At 32.8% G+C, this 20,229-nt stretch overlaps 1 protein-coding gene across 1 annotated transcript; it reads right to left on the reverse strand.

The window, feature by feature from the left end:
• Positions 1 to 12,681: 12,681 nt before the first annotated feature.
• Positions 12,682 to 13,170, reverse strand: LOC132253669 (uncharacterized). Its single transcript, XM_059736568.1, has one exon. It carries the CDS (start codon positions 13,168 to 13,170, stop codon positions 12,682 to 12,684), a length of 489 nt encoding a protein of 162 aa, XP_059592551.1.
• Positions 13,171 to 20,229: the final 7,059 nt, after the last annotated feature.

A 20,229-nucleotide genomic window follows, 5' to 3' on the forward strand; every position in this document is an offset into this window, starting at 1 on the left:
CCAATGGAAAATAACTAAAAACTTTCAAAAGATCGAAAAAAGGAAAAGAAATGAAAAAACAAATAAATAAATAAATGAAGAAGAATGAGCAATTAAACGATAAACTGATAATAAGAAGATGCATCCCTCAATAATAAATTGATTGTGGCATATTGAGCAAAAATACGCTTTACCTCCATTAATATCACAAACCACAACTGCAACATCACCACCAGCACAAAATGCCATTTCATTTCCTACAGACATACTAAGTAATGTTCAAGCCATTAAAATTTTGCTTTCTATAAAGCCAAAAATAGGGTGATATTTGGCATAATTATACTAGATTGATTCTCCAAATCAATGTAAATATACAACTTATTAATTGCATATCAATGATACTAGCTAATAAAATATATTGGTTTTTTTTTCTTTTCTATATACTAGAGAAAGGAATGTGACATATAGTTTACAAGAAACTCTGAATTACTATCAAAGTAAAAATTTTCTTAGATTAACACCACTCATTATACCATATTTTTTAGTCATAAGCATAAATAATTAAATATCATGTGCAGGGTTTTTCCAATCAAATAACTTTATGTAATTGATATTTAGTTAATTAAATAGTGTGAGGGATTTTACAGGAGATATATTAGTGAACTCTCCCTAATTGATCTATTTTCTCTATAAGCAACTAGAGCATTTGTATTAATAAAAAAGACATGAAGTAGTAAATACAAGGATGAGCTCTATCTCAAACCATATACAAGAATAAGATCACATATGCCACAAATGCCTAAATTTTTAGTAAAATTTTAGGTTGTTTTATCCATTAAACTGCCAAAATTATACTCAAAGTGGAAGCAAGAGCAGGAAAAATCCTAATATGGATACTAGAAGGATTATAGTAGTATGAAGCAGACAAAGTACTAAAACTAGAGGGAAAGACTATGGAACTTCCTTTCATGCAATGGAGAACTCCAGAAAGAATATTTTACAAGTGTAAACCCAAAGGATTAATATCAGAATAGCAGTTATTTGGAAATTACCAAAATTAAAGAGCATAAAACAGAGCAAAGGTTCAATGTAGAGGTTAGTGCCCGAATGGTCCTACTCAAATGGTCTTTTTTGTTGATCTTTGAGCCATTTAAGCTTAATGAAATTTGAAACACAAATTAGGTTCCAGTAGGTGCGGAGGAAATGAGTTATGGGTTGCTAAATATAATTTTTTATCCTTAGATAGTTTTCAAATCTTCAGCGTGTTCTCGAAACATGTAATTTGGGTTCTAATTTTCGTCATCAGTGTCTTATCTAAAAGCCCTATCAAACTCCAAGCCCTTCATTTTCAAGGACTCCAGCTTCTGCGATTCTATCCATACAGCATCTATACCATCTTCCCCATACAAAAATTCAATGACATCTTCCAAAGCGTTCCTAACAATCCCGTTGTATTTGACCATGATACTTCATAGCCTTAAACAGTCATATTTGGATATACCAAGTTTCAGAAGTCTTCACTGTAGTATCTATAAGGCCTTCTCTACCACCCATGGCATGGAAAAAGAACTCTTGTAGGGTTAGTCCTTGCATATAAGAATTTTCCACAAACCCATGACTTTCTGGGCCATAGTCATATTTGGTGAAATGTGGTAATGTCCAACCAATGAATCCATATGGGATTCACTTACCCTCAACGTTCTGCTACCCCACACAAGTAGTCATCTGTGATATGCTGATGAAACTTCCTTTGGAGCCTATTCTAACCATTGCTTTAAGATTGTTACTCTCTAATAAACTCTTCTGGGCACTGCTTCCAGCATCATCTCGTGCTCTATTCAAAACTTAAAAGACAAAAACATACATTAGAATATTTACCAGCCAAAGCAGTCAAAACTGAAAAGATTAATGTAGACAAAGCAAATGGATTTGGCACATGGTTCACTATGTTTTCAAATGACTTCATCATAGTCTACCCAAGTTCAGCCTCAAGTGCTTATCTTGGGCAACCTTGATAAGTTCCTTCACTTCATTCTTCGCTTTAAAAATGATTTCATTAATTTTTTCCATGGTTGTTGCATCAGCAATTATATCACCAATCCCAATACTGAAACCATTATGTAAAATCCAATAATTCACAAGCCACTATGTATGTCCTAAAAACTTGCAAGCAATATCTGGACCAACTTCTTCTCTATAATAATGAACAACATTTAGAAAGAAAACAATAAAATACAGGAACTTCCTTCAGAGTATCAACTTAGCTAAATTTAGATTATGTAGTTGACTTCTTAATTTGGACAAGAAATTTCAACCACTTTTAACATAAATTTGGCTTTTAAACAATTGCAGAGCCTTTGAACTCGGTGTTCTAGTTTTCTAAATTGGTCATTTATGGAAATTTCTACAAGGGCAAGTTGTTTGTAGCACATGGACTTGGGAGCATAACCAACATTGATCCATGTTATGTTGTTTAAGACCTATGATAATGCATAAAAATGAAGATTCTTAATCTTATTGTGATGGACAAGTCTATTAATTGATCTCAACTAGATGATAATGTACTTTAGACATTGCATAATTCAATTCACAATCCTACCATCTTTCTAATTTTTCTAATATAGATTCCTAAGGGAGTAACCAGAGTTTAAAAGCATAGCCATCTAAATGTTCCTAAAAGCCAACTGCATAACTCGACTAAAACCTACTTAACTTTGATAAATGATCATTAACATGAGAGAAAGAAACAAATTGAACATGGTAAATACAATGATCAATACTTATAGATGGGTTTAGTTATATTTACATTCCCTAATGCTTAGAAGTCAAATTACCTAACAAAAGCCAAAAACAGAACAAGAGAAACGTTGTTACGGTAGTTTTTTGAACAACTTATTGTAGAAAGAGAATTTAATAGAACATCAAGTGAGTACAATAATATGAAAAAATCTTCCTAAAACAAATTGTTAGAATCATAGCTATGGAAGGGGAGAAAGAATAAGCATGAAAGTACTCAGAGAGTTGACATCTAGATTGACAATCATGATATTTCCATTTTCTCTAATATAATCTACTGTAAACTGCCCATTTGATTGACCTAGTAAGAAGGGCCTCACCTTACAGTAAACCCTTATGGTTCCTATAAGAAAGTAGTTCCCATTTATTAGATTTATCTCTCATAACATGTATAAATCTTTAAGACAAATAAAATATCAGGGAGTCTACCTTTCAAGTCTTGAACTTGATTGTAAAGCAGGCAGTTCTCCTCTAAAACCTTCTAATAGGAAGAACCATCTACCTCAAATCATTTAACATGATACACTAAGACATCAAACAGTCCTAAAATAATGAAACTCTAATCCAAGCTACAAAATTACTCAAACAAAATGGAAAACTAATTCAGAGGATAACATTTTTCTTAGTTACATCCATGGTAGTAAACACCATATAAGACATCCCAAAAATCTCCTCTCATCTAGGAGATTGAGCAAGTCTAATCGAGTCTGGGCCCAATCTACTTTTGAAATTTGCTGCTCCAATCCTACCCTCAATGAACCCATCTTTATCTCAACTGATAGCACTGTCTCTATACCATACACCAAGGAGTAAGGTGTGGCTTCTATAGAGGTGTGAAAAGAAGTCCGATAGGCCCACAATGCAAATGGAAGCTTCTCTTACCAATCCCGAGAAGTCTCAATCATCCTCCGCAAGATCTTCTTAATATTCTTATTCGTAACCTCTACAATTCGTTAGTTTGCGACCTATATGTAGACGATCTATGATGTTAAATCCTGTATCTTTGTAATAAAGTGTCAACATCTGCACTGAACTGTATTCCTCTTTCCGAAATCAACTCATGAGGGACTCCAAGCGACAGATAATGTGTGATCTAATGAAACTAGTGACCCCAGATGATGCCAATCTCGTATATGAAGCAGCCTCCACCCACTTGGTGAAGTAATCAATGGCGACCAAGATGAGCTCATGACCACTAGAAGACTTCGGCGAAATCTTCCCAATAATGTCTACATCTCATACTAAAAATAGTCATGGTTGAAGTCAGTGCATGTAACTCTGAAGGTGGCACATGAATAAGGTTCTCATGTATCTGACACTTTGGACATCTTTAAACAAACTAGCAACAATCTATCTCCATGGTCAACCAAAAATAGCTAGTCCTCATGATCTTACAGGCTAACATATGCCCTCCCATATGTGGTCCACAGGCTCCCGCATGAACCTTTCTCATCACTCGATCAGTAGAGCCACGATCTAAGCACAATAGCAACATTCCATCAGTTGATCGTTTGTACAATGTCTCTCCACAGATCACAAATCGAGCGGCCAACTGTCTCAGTGCTCTCTTATCCTTGGTCGTGGCGGCCTCAGGATATGCACTGAGTCTTCAAAACTGGTATATGTCATGGTACCAAGGCAAGCCATCATCTAACTTTGCCTCATCTATCAAACAATAGTAGGCAGGAACAGATCTCAACTCGATCAGTAAAGGACGAACAATGGTATCTGCAAGAATATCAATCATGGAAGTTAAAGTAGCTAAGGCATCAGCAAACTGGTTCTGCACTCTAGGCAGATGCATATACCTCAAATCATCAAATCTCCCAACCAGTAGCTCTAAATAGGCATGGTAAAGTCTAAGCTTCACATCTCTAGTCTTCCACTCACCCTGAATCTGTCTCAATATCATATTGGAGTCACCAAATACCTTTATCTGTCTAATCCCGAGCTCATGAGCTGTCTCTAGTCCCAAGATGCAAGCCTCATACTCAACAATGTTGTTTGTGGTAAGATGTCGATCCAAGAATGCCAAACCAACAGATCTAGGAATGTGGTCACCATGAGGGGATATCAACAAGAAACCTATCCCATATCCAGAATGGTTGGTCGCACCATCGAAGTACATGCGCCAACCTAACAGACTAGTCACAGCAGCAACATCCTCATCTAGGAAATCATCATCAATTGCTCTACCATTAGAAACTAGCAATGAGGCTAAGTGATCTACAACAATGCTCCCTTTGATAGACTTCTAAGTAACATAATGGATGTCGAACTCAGTCAGAAACACCAACCACCTCATGAGTCGACCAACCAAAGCAGGCCTGTTAAATAAATATCTCAAATGATCTAGATGGGATATCAAGTGCACTGAATACTCGGTCATGTAATGTCTTAGTCTCCGAGTAGCCCAAACCAATGCTAAGCAGTAGCGTTCAATCATGACATATCTCGTCTCATAATCTAGCATCCTCTTACTTAAACAATAAATAGCTCGCTCCTTACCTGAATCATCGAGCTGAGCCAACATGCAGTCCAAAGCTACGTCTAAAACTTACAAGTATAGGAGTAAAGGATAGTCTGGTGTAGTAGGCACTAAGACTGGAGGTGACAACAAGTACTCTCTGATCCTCTCAGATGCGTACTGACATTGATCATCCCAAACAGTAGGCTGACTCTTCCTCAAGAGTCGGAAAATTGGCTCACAGATGTTTGTCAATCTGATAATAAATCTACTGACGTACTAAAGTCTACCCAAGAATCCTTTGATCTCTCTCTTGGTCCTCGGCGCAGGCATGTCGAGGATGGCTCTAATCTTATCTAGATCTGCCTCTATACCTCTCTCACTGACCATGTATCCCAACAGCTTCCTAGAAATCACTCCAAAAGTGCACTTCTTGGGGTTCAGTCTCAATCTGAACTGTCCGATCCTCTCAAAGAATCTCTCCAAGGTTACTAGGTGATCTACTCTATCTCGGGATTTCACTATCATATCGTCTACATAAACCTCGACATCCCAATGCATCATGTCATGGAAGAGGGTAGTCGCTGCTCTCTAATAGGTAGCTCTTGCATTCTTCAACCCGAATAGCATGACTCGATAGCAGTAAGTACCCCACTCGATAATGAAGGACGTCTTCTTCATGTCCTTTGGAGCCATCAAGATCTGACTGTACCCTAAAAATCAGTCCATAAAGGACAACATCAAATGACCCATCGTACTATCAACTAGCATGTCAATGTGTGGGAGAGGGAAATCATTCTTAGGACTGGCCTTGTTGAGATCTCGAAAATCAACACAAACTCTCACCTTGCTGTCATTTTTGGGAACAGGGACGACATTGGCCAGCCACTCAAGATACTCGACCACTGATAAAAATCCTACACTGAATTGCTTCTGAATCTCCTCATTCATCTGCAAGCTCCAAGGATGGTGCAATTGTCTCAACTTCTGCTTAATCGGTCTGGCATGAAGCAGAAGTAGTAAACAATGTTGGACGATAGATGGATCAAGACCTGGCATGTCCTCATAAGACCATGCGAAAACGTCCAAATATGATTTGAGGAACTAGATGAGGCTATCTCTCTCATATGTAGATAAGTCCAATCCAATCCTCAACTCCCTAAGTTAATCTACTGTACCGAAATCGACAGTCTCAACCTCTCCTATAGCAGGTGAAACTCTTTGATCAATGGAGCCCGGATCAGAAGCAGAAGATGAGTCATCATCTGAATCATGTTGTACAATCTCATCATCTATATCGAATATTTGTGATGTGGGTGAAGAGGGTGCAGATAAAGTGATATCACAAGGGATAGGCAGATACTCGAAAATGCTCAAATCCATAAATGAAGAGTCATGAACATCGTTAGAACTAGAGACAAATCCCGATAAAACATCAAATGAAATAGGTAGGTCCACAAAGTCGAATGCTCCCTCAACTGGGCCAATAAGGCCCTCAAATAAAACATCAACTACTACAACATCCTCTAAGAACTCTAGATCAGAAGCAATCTGGATCTCCTCAGCAACCTCGATGGCGGACACCCCAAAAAAATCAAATGGTGAAGCAAGCTCAGGTTGAAATATCTCATCAATCTGACCCATACTCATCGCGAGCCTCTCATCAATGTACTCATCATGTGGAACAGCTTCATCCACCACGTCCCCAATCTAGGCAAACGCCTCATGCTCATCGACCTCATTCAGGAAATAGAGTGTCATGAGGCTCATACGATCTGGAGATGATGGGGTAGCCAATGTAAGAGAGGAAGTGCCAAGAGCTCCATCACTCAACCGCAGCTGATGGACAAGACACTGAAGCTCGGCCTCTTGAACAGTGTTGAATCCATCAATAATCCCACCTGAACGCGTCTGTAGCTCTGGTGCCCTCACAAAGTAGTCCGCCAAGCTCATACTATATGGGCAAACAGGATAGTTAAACGGTGTGTGAGTCAATCGGGCTCTCACCCTCTCTTTGCGCAATTGTGCCATATATTCATAATCAGCCTCAATAGGAACAAAACCAAGACTAAAAGGAGTATCATGATCAACTGCGCCAATGAACTCTCCAGAGCCATGTTGACAAAGTCCTAAACCCAAGCCAGGTAAAAAAAACATAGACCTCATCATGTCCAAAGCCACTGTACTACCATGCTCATCAAAGGGAAGCGCCACATGATCTCTACAGAACTGCTCAACCTCCATAGTTTGTATCTCGTCAAAGGTGAAGCCAGTCAAAAATAGGTCATCGTCACCATGACTAATTTCTAATACTGGCTCGAAAGTAGAATAAGTGTCTCCAATAGACTGTATAGTGACTCTAGCCTCATGTATGAACTTTACCTTCTGATGAAGGAAAGATGGTATGGCTTCGGCTCTATGGATCCGAGGTTGACCCAATAATAGGTTAAAGGATGTGGGAATCCTCAAAACCTAAAATAAAGCAGAAAATGTGATCGGACCTATCTGCAAGTCCAACGTCAACGTACCTAAAACCTCTCTACGTGTACTGTCATAGGCTCGAACTATATGAGAAGATAGATTAAAGTCTGAAGGTCTGAAGCTGAGAGCAACTGTTATAGCTAGCGGGAAAACATTCAGGACAGAGCCATTGTCCAGAAAGACAGATGGAACTCGATGCCTAGAACAACCAACAAAAATGTGGAGAGGTAGAGTATGGTCAGAACCTCTTGGGGGTAGGTCATCAGCAGAGAAAATAATGCATGTGGCCATATTAGCTGTCAACATGTGGATCAATCCCTGAGGAGAGGTAGATGTTTCAACTCGTATTTGACTCAATGCTCTGACTGGTGCCTCCCGATGGGAGGTAGATAATGCCAAAAGACTCCAAATGGAGATGCAGTTCTGAGTGCTCTAGAGCTACCTCAAAATCTTGTCGTCTTCTCGTCTGGTCTCCTCTCGAGTGGCATCGCTCTCTAAAGGTCTAGCAACTGTGGAAGGCTGCTATCGTACCACTCTCGCCCCACGGATGACATACTGAACATCTTGTGCAACCATCTCACAGGATCTCAACTCAATATAAATGGAGATTGAAGGCTATAGCATAGATGAATTAACGGCCTAACCGTGGTCGATTGCAATGGTGGCGTGTCAGGGACCAGTCTATTTTAAATTATTAACATCCAAGAGGGACTCTTACAAATAGATTTAGAAATTTGTGGATGTCACCAATTCCATATGGAAAGCTTTCAAATATTCATGTAACCTTCACGATTATCCATTGTAATTATTATTATGAATTTATATATATAAATAAGGGTAAGGTTATTAAAAATAACAACATATACGAATATAAAGTTTTGAAATAATTTTTTTTTAAGTTTGTTCTCTTTAAGGTAATATTTTATTTCACTAATTTATTTTATCAATTAAATAGAGTAATTCTAATTTTTTATCTATTCATAGTATTTGAAATAAAAAATAACTAATCTCAAATCTTTTCAAATTATGTACAAGTAGATTCGATGTAAATATATTGAAGAATGTGGAAAAGAAAAAATGTGAAAAAGGAAAATTTACGAGAAACAAATGGATTAGAAACCGGTTAAGGGAAACATTGCTTTCTCTCCACACCGAAATGCACATGCTTCACAACAGTTGACATTGTGTTTCACCATCCGATGACTCACATCATATGTAATATCCCAAACCCAATTTAGGGCTAAAATCGTAATTTAGAAATCAATAATTAGTTAAAGTAATTTAATAAGGGTAAAAAGGTCTTTTCATATTTAAAATCCCTATATATAAATTAGATTTCTCCAATCTTCTTTATTCAGAAAACTCTTTTACACAGAGATCAGAAATATTAGAGAGCATAGGGCTAAAAAATTGGAGGTTTAGGGTTTGAAGATTAATTTTTCAGGTAAGATTTTAATCCTTAAATTAACATTTTATATTTGTTCATTATTTTTAAAAACTTTAGATATTTTTTTGGAAGATCTCAATCTAAATTAGGGTTTGTTAAATTAATTTTAAATCAAAAGACTAGAAATTTATGAATGTGGATTAATTTGTGATGAAAATAGGAAAATTTAGAGAATTTCAATTTAATAGAAAAAAAAAATCAATGAAAAATCAATGGAAGAAAAGAAATTTTAAATTTAGAAAATAAATAAATAAATCGTTTGTGTAGACATTAGATTTGAAAAAAAAAAAAAAAAGAATTGCATGGGGTATTTGTTAAATTTTAGTAAGCGATTTAAATAATAGTAATAATAGTTTAATGTAAATAAATATTCTTAAAAGATTTAATTTAGATAAGTTAGAAAAGAGAAATAAATTATTGTTTAAGAAGTTGAAAATAATATTGGATGGTAATAATATTAATATGAGAAATTAATTAGGATCTCTAATACTAAATAAAATATTTTTAAGATTGTCAAATTTATATATTTATATAAATAATCAATAATCAATATTGTGTATGATATTATGTTAGATAAGGAGTAAATTCGTCAAGCTAAATACTTCAAGTTTTTTAGTGCTTCTTCAAGGTAAGGGAAATTAATGTAAATTTTTATAAAAGAAAATAATTTTCTTTTTATATTGTATTTTGAAATGTGTAAAAATATTATTTTTATCTTTTTGCATGGATCAAATATGTGTTTTGTATGGAAAGTATTTTTTTGAGAATTTTCTTTGTTTATTTATAGAAAGTGAAAAATTGAGGAGATATGATATTTTGTTTTGTAAGTTTGAATTAACGAAATAAAGTGTTTGATTTTGGATTATATGGCCCTAGTCAACGGGTTATAATTGTTGACATTTTCGGCCCTAGTCAACAGGTTATAATAGTTGATATTATATGACTCTAGTCAACGGGTTATAATAGTTAACCTTATGGTCCCAATCAACGAGTTATAATAGTTGACCTTATGGCCCTAGTCAACAAGTTATAATTGTTGACATTTGGTTTTGTTCACCTTAACTAGAACAAATTTGAAACTAGTCACTCATTTGTGAAATCCCACCTAATTGGGCATCATTTGTTATTTGATAATCAAAGTAAAGATATTTTGAATGTATTCGATTTGGTTTTGATGATAAATTGTTTGAAATAGATATGAGAAAGTTTTGTTGAAAAGTTTGAATGTATTAGTATTTTGAACTCAAAAGTTTTTATGAAAATAAGTATATGTTATATCTCCTATTTGCAAGCATGATTAAAAATGTTTGATCCATGAAACTGTATTAATGTTCCTTATTGAGCTTTAAGTTCATGCCCCTTCGTTGATAATTTTTCAGGTACTCTCAGTTCGGGCGAGGAGTAATGGCTAGGCTGAGAAACTTTTCTTTGTTAGGATTTTGGTTCAAACTTACTTTTGGACATTGTTTAGATATTAAAATTTAATTCCTATTTAAATTATTTGAATTTGGAGCTATTTGGACAATAACACCCTGGTTGATGTGTTAGTTTTTAAAGTTGAGAATTGGGGATCATAAAATTTATTTATTTTACTACTTTGAATAGGAATTTGGTAATTGGTAAATTTACAGTTACAATACGAATGTTGTGTCGTTTCCACTTTAAGCCTTTGGGCTTGAGGTGTGAAATGACTGTCATACCCTTGGAGTGGGTTTTGGGGCATGACATCATAAGTTCGGTACATACGAAATCAGTACATTAGAATTCTCATCATACCTATTAGAAGTTGACTGGAAAATGTGAAGTTGGCATTTCACAAGAAGCTGCCTTCTTTGGTGATGAAGAATTGGGCCTCTAGGGAAGTTGAATGATGGACCCCAAGATGTATGAAGTTACATTGCTAAAACCTCTCTGTATAGAGAAAGCTTCTTTGGAGATTATCCAGGATCAACTATGGTAGGATGTCTGGAAATTTCGGTTGGTGGCGAGCTTCCTCAAAGCTTTGAATCGAGGATGGATGAACAAAACAAGGAGTATGTACAAGCTGAATACATGGGGAAACCTGCGAAGTGTGAATCAATTTTTTAGTATCCAGATAGTAGCCTTCTTCTACTGCTGCTGAGTGCACACCCTTTGTGCTCTCATCTGGACAGAAAAGACAAGTATGGTTGAAAAACATTCAGAATTTTTCAATATTTGGACTAAGATTGATTGAAACTGGGCTATTGAAGTTTATGAGTAAAACCCGATGTTCAAATTATATGCTAAACATAAGAATTAAGAGTTCAACCTGGAGGCTTTTTGCTCTTCATCTACAAAGTCAGAAACTAAAGTCACATCCATTCATCCCAACTGATCTAGCCATAGACAACCAGAACCTAAACTGTGTAGAACTGGAAAACGAATCCTTAGGTTATTTGTTGAACTTACCGGGGCTGAAGAATCCTTTCTAAAAACAGAAATTGGCAATGATTAGCTCAAAGCGGGATGCATATACAAAGGTTCTTCCACAAGTTACTGAATGCCAGAACCAATAGGAATCATATTAACAACATAAGCAATGAGTATGGTGAGAAGCTGACTGATCCCATGCTAGTATGAGAAACTTTTCATCCTCTTTGAGTCTTGATCCATTAGTACCCAGAATTTGTAAGAGAAATTGCTTTGACATCAACCTCAACCCAAAGGTAGGTTAGCCCTATCATTTCTGGAAATGAGTGGAACTGGTATGTCACTGTCACTCAGAAAATTTTGGAGATTAAAAGGGCTCAGCCTATAGCCTGTTTTTTCTTTCATTGTAGTGCTTAAGGATAAAATCATATGGATGGGCAATTAGAAAGGCTTTCCCTGTTCATTCAGCTTGGAGGCATCTCCTGGATACTCCCTTCCTAAAGTGGAAATGTTTGAGACTTCCTAGAGATGGGGACGGTCCTTTTGCTTGCTATCCATAAGAGAATATCCACATTTGACAAGATCATAACCAAAGGAATCACTTCTCAGGCCTCATGCATATTTTGTAGACTAGTAATTGAAGACATCAATCAGATCGGCCAATGTAACTGTACCAGAGGTTTATCAGAGAAAATTAGTCAAATTCAGAATACTCAAAATTTATAACATAATATTCCCAATATTGCTTGGCTGAGACAGAATACACCTTTTAGTCCCTAAAACAATTTCCTCCCAAGTCTTGAAGCAGCTTATGATTTCCATGTAGAAAAGAATGGAAGAAAGCAACCTAAGTCTTGGAGCAATCCAGAAACCCCCATCCATATGAAATATTGGAGTTCTAGCAAACGCAAATTAATTTGTTTCACCTTAAACAGAGCGAAAGGCAGAAAGCAACCAAAATCAGCTCCAAATGAATCTGGCTCAAGTAATCATATGATCAACACTCAAATCAGAGCAACTCAAGTGAAGCTAAAGCACTGAAAACATAAAGCATCAAAGAGAGAAAAAGTTAAAAGGATAATTACTTGGATAATATTAAAGTTGTGGAGCTACCACTGGTTCATCCCCTTATGTCAGATCCAAAGTCGAGTTCCAGAAAATCCATTTTCCCTTTATATACATTGAACAAGTGAGGAATATCTTCCTGATATTTGACCACAAACTTATCCAAGAAAACCCTTCCAGTGCAAGCCAAAATAGCACTTAAGCTCAAATTCTTCTTTACCAACCCCTTCATTCGCAGAACTTTCACCACTGAACACCTTGGAATTGTCCTCTTCTCCAAACTGAGCAAGAAAACTATTGGAAATCTAGCAATAGCCGCAGGTTGCCAACCCATTCTATTAACCAAAAAATCCATCCCACTCATTATTTTCTTCTCAGATGACTTCATAATGTAAGGACCCTGTCTGAACATCAACATAATCTCATAGTCTGTCCAACCACATCTCCTATAAACCTCCATTCTATGCTCCCATGCTGATTCAGTCCCTTCATAGATCACTTGGACTGCTTTCACAAATGAACATCTCAAAGGGTCAAACCCCATTTCAATAACACTCTTCACACTTCTGCTAAACTTCCCCTCTTTTCAGCAGACTACACTGGGTGACATGTTAGCAAATACAAAATATTGGACTTGGGAACTCCACTTTCTCTTAGAATTGCAATATTGGGAACAATGATATTCTCCAAATTTCTACAAGAAAGCCAGTATGACTTCTTGTAAGCCCTCACAACATTTTCATTAACCATAACCACACTCTTGAGGAATTTATAATTAGGAATTAAATAATTCTCTAAATTCCTTCGCAAGAGAATTGGTAGAGAGAATGCTTCCAACGTCAGCCTCGGAAAAGCCCACAGAGCGGAAAAACTCGAGTTTGGGAAAAAGGGTTTTCTCAGGATTGCCTAAGATCAGTGAAGGAATCAGGCTTACGATTTTGGAGATGTGGGTGTTGGTGCAGCCATGACCTCTGAGGAGTGTGAGGACAGAGTCTGATTGTTCTGGGGTTTCAAAGTGTATTTTCTTGGAAGCAGAAAGAGCAGTTTTTGGGACAATCCACAAGAATTTATGAGGTAAGACACTGTGAAAGAGTACTGTTTGGGTGAAGAAAAGCATCTGATAAAAACTAGTGAAGTATTTTCAACAAAATGCAGTTGGGTTCTTGAATCACCACCATGTGCCTTCCATTCGGGAGTGATACTAGCATTTTAAAGAGGAAACCAAAATTCATTTGTGAAGATTGAAAGTGTTTCTCACCGATTTCCAATAAGGAATTTCTCTTAATCTTCATCAACTTTCTTTGTCACATCTGTGGCAAAGAAGTAATGGCAAGAGGCAACCAGCATACAAGCTGTTGGAAGTAGGAACAGGCACAGATAGGTTTGGAATGGAAAATCATTTTCTGCCAAAACAAACAGACCCCAGAATTTTACCTTTCTTAAATGTAAAAATAAAGAAATAAACTTTATCCGCAGCCTTTGTAATTTTTTTTCTCCTTATAAAATGACGGTCAAACCAAGCATGAACATATCGGATATTTCATCGAATTATTGCCGAAATTTCGATCCGTCGACCTAAGCGAAAAATGAAGGGGCAAAATCGGCCAAGCAACAGTGACTTTCACCGAGAAATCAACAATTTATTATATGTCGATCAAAGGGAAATAATTGGTGCCACCTTCTAAATGTGGCATTATATCTCGATATTGAAGATGAGATTTTTTTAGGGAGAATTGTGTTTTAGGCTCAATTGGGCCCAAAAATTAACATTTGGTTCATATATCATGCATATTTAAGCCCAAGACCCAAATAAAATATGAAAATTAAGATGAAGGATATTGTCTTTCATTAATCCCTAAAATACCCTTTACTATTAAATGAAAAAATTAACCAATCATCTCACCTTTCTCATTTTCTCTTTCACTCTTTTACCCTTCTCTCACCTATTTTTGAAGTGAATAACTTTTAAATACCTCATCAAATATTTTTTTTTCAAACTTACATAATATATAATAAATATTTTTTAAATATGTTGAAAACTTACATAATATATAATAAATATTATTCTTTATTTCAAACTTATATTATTTCTCATATATGTTAAATAATTTTTAAACACCTCATAAAATATTAGTATTATTTGTTTGTTCTAACTTGTAAATTAGGTATCATCAAATATTATACTTTTTCAAATTTATAGAACATATAATAAATACTTTTTAAATACTTTATAAAATATTATTACTTTTTTTTTCTAACTTGCAAATTAGACGCATGGTGTTTATTATTTCGAAAATAATGTAAACACTCACATGCATATATATATATATATATAATATTAATCAAGAAGACAATATTTTTAATACTAATTTACCAACCTTCCAATAATTTTGAAAGTGTAAATAGGATAATTGGGTGAATTAAAGTCTTCTAAATATTCAAAATTTGTCCATTCCAAAATTACATAATTGCTCTTCACACTAATCCTAAATATTTTTTAATAAAGATTTAAATATTTAAAATCATTAAAATATATATTTTCTTATTAAAGCAATTTTTTCAAAGTAATAATATAAAAATCATGAAATCTTCAAAACTATAATTACAAAAAATATTTTTAATTTTAAAACTAATTTCATAATTTAAATTAATGATTTAAAAAAATAAAAATGTTATAAAAATAATTTTTGTTTATTTTTAATTCCATTTAAATATGATTTTTTTAATCTCTATTGATAATAATGAAATTATGTTTATAAAGGCAAAATAGTACAAATATATATTTCATTTAGTTTACTTATAATGAACAATTTAAACATGATTGATTTTAATTTTATTTCTTATGTGTTAATTTTTGTAGGGAATGTCTTAATGACATAGTTTGGTAAAAAAAGAGGAAAAAAATTATCAATAATCGTCTTAATGTCAAATTCAAGTTGTTTAAAAATTATACAAAACCTATTAGGAGTCTTGTACACCCTATACACTTAGCACATTTCCCTTGTATAGTTAGTGTAATACTCTTGTACAATGACACAAATTTCATATTTCTCATAAGTTATATGTTTATATAGGTGTATTAATCATATTTTCAATGGTTTGATTAAGAAAATGGTAGATGACTTAGGATCAATTTTTTTTCCCCATATATCATTAGTAGGGAAAATATTAGAATTTCCATGTGAGAGTTAAATAAAATGTATGATATAGGCGTACAATCCTTGGGTGACAAGGAAAATAAAAAAGTGGTTTAGAATTTATTAAAATAATTCTCAAATGGTAATCTTGTACACCTTTGTACAATTAGTACATTTCCCTTATACAGTTAGTATAATACCCTTGTATAATGACACAAATTTCATATCTCTCCTAAGTTATGTGTCCATGTCCACATAGGAGTGTTTAACCATATTTTCAATGGTTTAGTTGAGAAGATGGTGGATGACTTAATGTCAAAAATTTTTTCCCCAAATATAATTATTGGAGAAAGTATTAGAATTTCCATGCGAGAATTAAATAAAGTGCATGACATATATACACAATTCGTGAGTGATAAGAAAAATAAAGGAATGACTCATAATCTATTATAATATTTCACAAATGGTAGCCTTGTACGCCTTTGTACAGTTAGTATATTTTCCTTGTACAGTTAGTGTAATACAATTGTACAGTAATACAATAAATGAATAAATATTTTTTTTTCATATAAAATAATAGTACTAAACAAGGTTTTCAATTTTCATTTTTAAAAATAGTTTTCATTTTTTAATTAAATGTATTTTCAAAAAGAGACAATATAGAAAATAAAAATTATTTTTAAAAATAAAAAAATAAATAATAAAAACTAGAAAAATATTTTAAAATCAAACTCAAATATAATCTATATAATTTTTAGTTACTTGTTTTCATTTAAAATAAGTAAATATACCTTTCAACCGTTTTATATAAGAAAATTTCAATCTCTACTATGTATTGATATAATCCACTTCTAAAATTAGGTCATATGAAAACATTTTAATTGAGTACTTAATCTATACAATTGGATTCATCAACTCTAATAAGCACTACAATCCCTTCAAGTTCTTAACCATCTTGAAGTCTGTATCACTAAAAAAAGAATAAGAATAAGGAGATTTTGATGCTCTTAATCCTAGCAAAAATATAGCTCAAAATACACAAAAAGACTAAGATGGATTTCAATGGTACACTAAAGGATTTGCAAGTTGAGGCAAGGAGGTGACTTCTTTTCCATCCCATAATAAAAATAAATGAGAAAGGGGGACACCATACATCATAGTACTTGGTGCCTAGCTCTACTTGTTTACATCATCCCATAAAAATTTGTAGTGGAGGTCTTTTAACTAAGAGCCTCCATAATAGTGTTTTTCTTCTCCCCATTTTTATTTCTTCTATTTGGTATTAGTGGAAGTGATCAATGGCGCTTAAGGACATAGGTGGATTTCACCAAACCTCATAAATCCTTGTGTGCTCTTTCCTTTTTTGTTCCCTATTTATATTTTTGTATTGCAATTATGTGGTTACACTACAAGAAAAATGGGAAACAATGACACTTTTTACACGTCAAGAAAGGTAAAAGATGGCGCTTCTCTAAAGCATCATCTTCTCCACTGTCATTATATGTTTTAGCCTATAGTGACGTTTTTAGTAAGTGTCATATTTGATTAATGCTTTCAATGGCACTTAGAAAGATGTCATCTTTGAATAACGTTAACAATGACACTCTTAAAAAGCGTCATTTTTTAACATTTTCTAGTGAAATGATTTTGACCAAATTGGCAATCTTGACACTTATAGGAGCGTCATCTTTAATATATTTTATCAATGACACTTTTAGAAGCGTCATCTTTGAACATTTCATATTAAAAATATTTTTTATATTTTTTATTAAAATAGTAATTTCCTATATAATTAAATAAAAAGAAAAAAAACAAGCCCCAAAATTAGATTGAATTTTACTAATAAAAATACCTTCAAATATTAATATACAATAACTTAATTCAAACCATTAATGTACTACTTATATATAATAATTACATACAAATTTGTTAATTATATCAAAATATTTCAACAACAATTTCTAATTCTTTCAATGAAAAACAAATATCAGTGCAACTATTAATATCTATATTTTTAAAAAAATATAGTTCAACCTCCAAATAACTTTATTGATGTAATCTTCATGGTTTTCAAGATCACCTCCTTCAACACAATGGTTCTCTTTTTTCGGCAAAACAACTTCTCCTACAATCTGTAAACAAATATAGAAATAATAGAAAACCTCTAAATTATGTATGTAACAACTAATAAGTACAATTGAAACTATGTATAAAACTTTCACAAAAATTTGAAGAAGAAAAAACACTAGAACCAATATAAAATGAAATGTACAAAAATTTGAGAAAAATAAATATGAGTTAGAGAAAAATATATTGTTAAAGCTTATCACTTAAGAATAAAATGTCTTTCACTAATTGAATAGAGAAACTTTGTAATAAAATAGTGTTTCATTACTAAAAAAATAAATAAAAAAAAATTCTTGAAGAGTAACATATTTCTAAATATGATATAACATCAAAAAGTTAAAAATAATGATTCATGGTACCCCATAACAATAAGAGGATAAATAAGACATGACATAAACAATTAACTCAAAATAAATGTTATACACACAAAGCAGTGAATATAAAAAATTCAAATACACAAAGAAAATACCAAAGGAATAAAAGTCTGAGTGGATGACTTCTCAAGAAATTTAAAACCATAAATAAGGGGGAAAGATAAATAAAAGAGATGTAAAAAGAAATTTTTCTTACCATTATTTTTCATGCTATATTTTCTTAGAATTTTTCAAATCCAAAAATCATGACATGTTAGACTTTAAACAGGGTATTTCTTTCATTAACCTTTTTATAAGTTGCTTTCTTAGAGAAGTAAAATTTCTCATTCAATCATCAGTCCTCCCTTTTTATTGGTTAAATGGGAAAAAAAATGGAAAAAGAGACATTTACATATTTAAAAATAGACTATTTCAATGTATAGAGGCCAATTATTGATTAGTATTAATAATATTTCTTATTTCGAAAAAAAGAAAAAGAAAAATTGTTATATTTTATAAAAATAAAGAGTGAAAATCTAAAAACAAGGTTTTGTTGATTTTAGAAAAAGTTAATACATTAGAAGAAATAGAAATCCAAAATTTAATATACAATAATTAAATTTTACTACACTAATAATGAAAATCATAATAATTTTCATACTAGCTAGAAGAATTGGAGATAGTTAATAGAAGAAAGAAGAAAAGACATAGACTAAGTTGGATATATAATTAATAAGAATAATCTATATAGTTATTTGTGCATACACATTAATTGAAATTACTATACTTATAAAGAAATCAAGTTTAATTAATTTGTTGTCTTAAATTAAGTTAGATTAATGTGTATTTCCTATGTTGTAATTTATCTTTGCTATTATTTTGGTATAATTACTCCATATATATATATATATATATATGAATGAATGAAACATATATAGCATTGCCATAGCTAAGGTTATTACAATATAAAAGAGAAAAATGAAAAAGCTTACATAGCAACATGTTTTCTTTTTTAGTTTCATATTAAAAATATAACATGTGTACAATAACCAAGTTTCATATGCATTCCTCATCCGAGCATAAAATCACTCTGAAAGAAAAAAAGAAATGTAAAATAAAGGTCACAAATCTATAATGAAATACATTAAAATAAAATGATAAAAGAAAAAACAAAAGAAAATACTTAAATTAAAAATTATGCATATAGAGACTAATTTAGAATTGTGTTTTGTCCATATAAACAAATCCTCAAAAACCTAGGAATTCCCACCAGCATAAGACACCAAAAACATCACTTCTTAAATATTTTCATGTATGTAATATACAAATATATAATAAATGAGAAATTGGTAGGGGACAAGAAAATACAATATCACAATAAATGGGTCATGATATAGATATCAATAAATACGAAAGGAGTTGATAGGCCGGGTTGAAAAGATTAACCTGTGTCTCTTTTTCATCATAGCAAAACTTAGATTCTCCTTATTGCATCCCATCTCTATTGCTTATTGAAACCCCATTGCGCATGATCCATTATCATTGATAGCCTACAAAACAAATATAAAAAAAAACATCAGCACAAAACATATATCATTATCTAAGTTCCCTTATTAGTTTCATTTGTTTGTTTAATAAAATTTTATAATTTGTAAATTTATGGAAGTAAAATATCATTGTCTAATATTTAAGGAGTCTCAATTAAAAGGTTTTTTTTCCTAATATATATATATAGTTGTATAAATAGAAAGTAATGTTATTTATTTAAGGTATAGTTTCTTCTTTTTTTAAGTTTTATAAAATTATTTCTACTTTCAATTCTTAAATTTGTTTAATGGTTAGATACACCAAAGCTTGTATTGAATAGTTTGTTCAATGGTTATAATTAATTTTTTCTTTTTTATCAAAGAGCATAAGCAATCTATAAGGGTTAAGCCTCGTATTTGTACATGAGATGTAGATTTGATTCACACAAGAGAATTCATT

Source organism: Vitis vinifera, chromosome 4 (assembly GCF_030704535.1).
Source record: "Vitis vinifera cultivar Pinot Noir 40024 chromosome 4, ASM3070453v1".
Lineage (NCBI taxonomy): Eukaryota > Viridiplantae > Streptophyta > Magnoliopsida > Vitales > Vitaceae > Vitis > Vitis vinifera.

Excerpts from the sequence above, each read along its gene's own strand:
- LOC132253669 (XM_059736568.1), bottom strand. The coding sequence starts at position 13,170 with ATGGGGTTTGACCCTTTGAGATGTTCATTTGTGAAAGCAGTCCAAGTG.